General features: G+C 48.4%; 1 protein-coding gene across 1 annotated transcript; it reads left to right on the forward strand.

The window, feature by feature from the left end:
• The first annotated feature begins 422 nt into the window (after nucleotides 1-422).
• Nucleotides 423-2650, forward strand: LOC121834493 (piggyBac transposable element-derived protein 4-like). Its single transcript, XM_042288185.1, has 2 exons — nucleotides 423-650; nucleotides 820-2650. The coding sequence occupies exon 2, from the start codon at nucleotides 1062-1064 to the stop codon at nucleotides 2433-2435; it is 1374 nt and encodes a 457-aa protein (XP_042144119.1). The 5' UTR covers nucleotides 423-650; nucleotides 820-1061; the 3' UTR covers nucleotides 2436-2650.
• The last annotated feature ends 401 nt before the right edge of the window (nucleotides 2651-3051 follow it).

Below are 3051 nucleotides of genomic sequence, written 5' to 3' on the forward strand. Positions count from 1 at the left end.
AACGGAGTATAGTGTGGTGTAGCGAGGGGAGAGGGAAGGGAGCCGGAGCTTTGTAGCTAGCGGGGGTAGAGAGAAGGGAGCCTGGGCTTTGTAGGGTTTTCTCGTACAGTTATTGGATAGGGGAAAATGGTGGGAGGCGGGCGTTTATGCAGCCACAGTGTTGCGCGCTTCGTGTGTTCGTGCAACACAGGACAGCCTAATTGGTGCGCCACCGCCCTTCGTCTTTCTCCTTTGGTAAATCACGCGATGCAATATAACCCTAGATTCCGGCACAGCGCGAGGTGTTCATTGTAAGGCGGATAAGTGTTACCAAACCCCGCACGCAAGTATCATCGCCCGACCAGACATTTCTAAACCTTGGCTGCGTTGTATAATGAGCGCAAAATAGAAAATATTTTCCCCAAATTGCGCAACGACCGCATTTGATCGCTTTGTCACACTTGATATCATCTTTGTAGGAAAAGCTTCCCTCACACCCGAAGAGGCCTTGGATCTTTTCTACAGTCTTCCTGATGACCCACACTCTAGTGAGGAAGACGGTGACAGCAGCGAGGAAGAGTTCATCCCTGAGCTTGCCCCTCCTGATTCAAGCCAGGAAGAGACGGAAGACGCTGACGCTCCATCAACTAGCAGGGATGCACCATGGGCTATACTTCGTTTCAGCTTCGGTCCAGACGCAGCCAAAGCTACAAGCGCGAGCTCCGCGCTTTCAGCATCCCTGCCAAGCACGCGCGCTCGTGCAGTGCAAGCACTGTTCTGGGCCACATGCTCGCGCTTGTAGCATCGGCTGCGTCTGGACCGAAGCTGAAACGAAGTTTAGTAAGCGAAAACGTAAGGCATCCTACGGTAAACGAAAGACAAAGAAGAAGAAGAAAGTCACAAAAGCATGCAATGAAGATGCGGAAGGTGTGTCTGATCTAGAAGAAGAAGTCCCGGGTACATGGGTTACCAGTGAGCCAACGAATGTGGTAAAAAATCCCAAAACTTGGGATCCGCAGTATTCCGCAAAGTCTCCGAGAAAGCCAGCAGATGCCTTCGCCCTCTACTTTGATGACCCTGTCATGCACATGCTAGTGGAAGAAACAAACCGTTACGCGGGGCAAACGTGCCGAAGAAAGTGGAAAAAACTGACGACAGATGAACTGCGTGCCTACTTGGGGGTGCTGATACTTATGAGCGTCAACCCAAGACACCAGCTGTACCACTACTGGAGCTGCGATGGCCTCCTCAACGCACCAGAAATATCGAGGGTGATGTCATTCAAGCGCTTCCAATCTATCATGAACTGCCTCCACATGAGCGACAACAGCAAAACAAAAAAGAACGGAGAAGATGGATTCGACAGGCTTGCTAAGGTTCGCCCTCTTCTGGACGCATTGAACACCAGTTTTCAAAGAGAGTACACACCATCTGCGCATCAAGCGGTTGACGAGTGCATGATCCGATTCAAGGGAAGGTCATCGATAAAGCAGTTCCAGCCCATGAAACCTATCAAGAGAGGATATAAAGTGTGGGCAAGAGCAGACTCGGAAACGGGTTATTTGCTGCGGTTTGAAGTGTATGAAGGAAAGAACGCAAAGCGGCCAGCCAACAAGACTCTAGGAGAACATGTCGTGCTGTCGTTATCGGAAGAGATGGAGGCTGGCTCTCAGTTGTATTTCGACAACTATTTTACGTCCACGCGCCTGATGGAAGATCTTGCAGACAGGGCTATCCTTGCTGTGGGGACCGTCCGAACAAACAGAAAAGATCTTCCTGAGGAGCTGAAGAGAAACAACAAACTCCAAAAAGGAGAATTTTTATGGCGCACAAGAGGGAAGGTTACTGCTTACCAGTGGCACGACACCAAAGACGTGCACGTCTTGTCAAATTTTCATGATCCCAGCGACACAACAGAAATAGAACGAAGACTTAGCAATGGATCTTCTATTGGCGTGGTATGCCCAAAGGCAATCGCTGACTACAACAGATGGATGGGCGCAGTAGACAGGTTTGATCAGAGGCGAATCTCGTACCCGGTTGACAGGCGGTCAAAAAAATGGTGGTACCGAATTTTCTATTTCTTGTTCGACGCCGCCCCAGTAAACGCATTCCTCCAGATCAAGGCACACAGTGAGATCACATTCCTGTGGTTTCGCCTCGTTCTGGGTCGACAACTGATTAATGGAAACACGTTCAGGCACACGCAGAGTGTTGGGCCATTTCGAACAAACAAGAAAGGGGCTAGAAATGGCCAGAAGATGGTGGGCGTCTGCGATGAGCTACGGTTTAGGGGAAAGGGCCACAATCCCCTGAAGGTGCCCAAGAGGAGAAGGTGCCGGTGGTGCTCAACCGCGGGACACGAGGTCCGCACTAGTTTTGTGTGTAAGGCTTGTGTCATCCCGCTTTGCGCCACCTGTTTCGGCCCATTCCATACAGAAAATTCTACTACCTAGCTGAGGTATAACCCTCCAAAAGGACACTGGGACATGGATATCCCATTTTTGTAAAGTACCGGAATCTGCCAATGGGACAAGTATGTCCCACTTTTTTCTAATAAACGGCTGCCCTTATTTTGTTGTAATTTGTTGCAAAAGACTTCTCAATTGCACTTCTGTTAGGGTTTTAATAGGTATTCGTTATACCGTGTAAAAAATATGCCTTGACCCACAAAGGGTTAAATAAAGTGTAAAAGTCCGTTTCGTATGCTCAGACACTGCAATTAACGTATAGGTTCAGCTAGATGAGCTTGAGTTTTCCATAAATAAATATCAAAATTTTAGTGTCACAGCTTCCACAACTTTTTTTTCCATTCTATTTAAAATGTTAGATTCATTCGACCCTCGCTGTATAGTGCTAGATGACGTCGCTCACTTGAATAATGGGACTAGGTGTCTACCAAATCACTTATTCCGAATTCCCCTACTTTCCCAAGGTTTTCCTGACTATTTCGATAAAATGTTGTCCGTTACTTCGGTTAAGGGAGTGCTTAGTGGCCTGCGCTGCCTAGTGACGTGTCAAGCAATGTTATTCAGTGCAGCGGCACCAACGTGCAATCATCGGGCTTGGTTG

This window comes from Ixodes scapularis, unplaced genomic scaffold, assembly GCF_016920785.2.
Source record: "Ixodes scapularis isolate PalLabHiFi unplaced genomic scaffold, ASM1692078v2 ptg001226l_1__unscaffolded, whole genome shotgun sequence".
NCBI lineage: Eukaryota > Metazoa > Arthropoda > Arachnida > Ixodida > Ixodidae > Ixodes > Ixodes scapularis.

Excerpts from the sequence above, each read along its gene's own strand:
- LOC121834493 (XM_042288185.1), top strand. The coding sequence starts at position 1,062 with ATGCACATGCTAGTGGAAGAAACAAACCGTTACGCGGGGCAAACGTGC.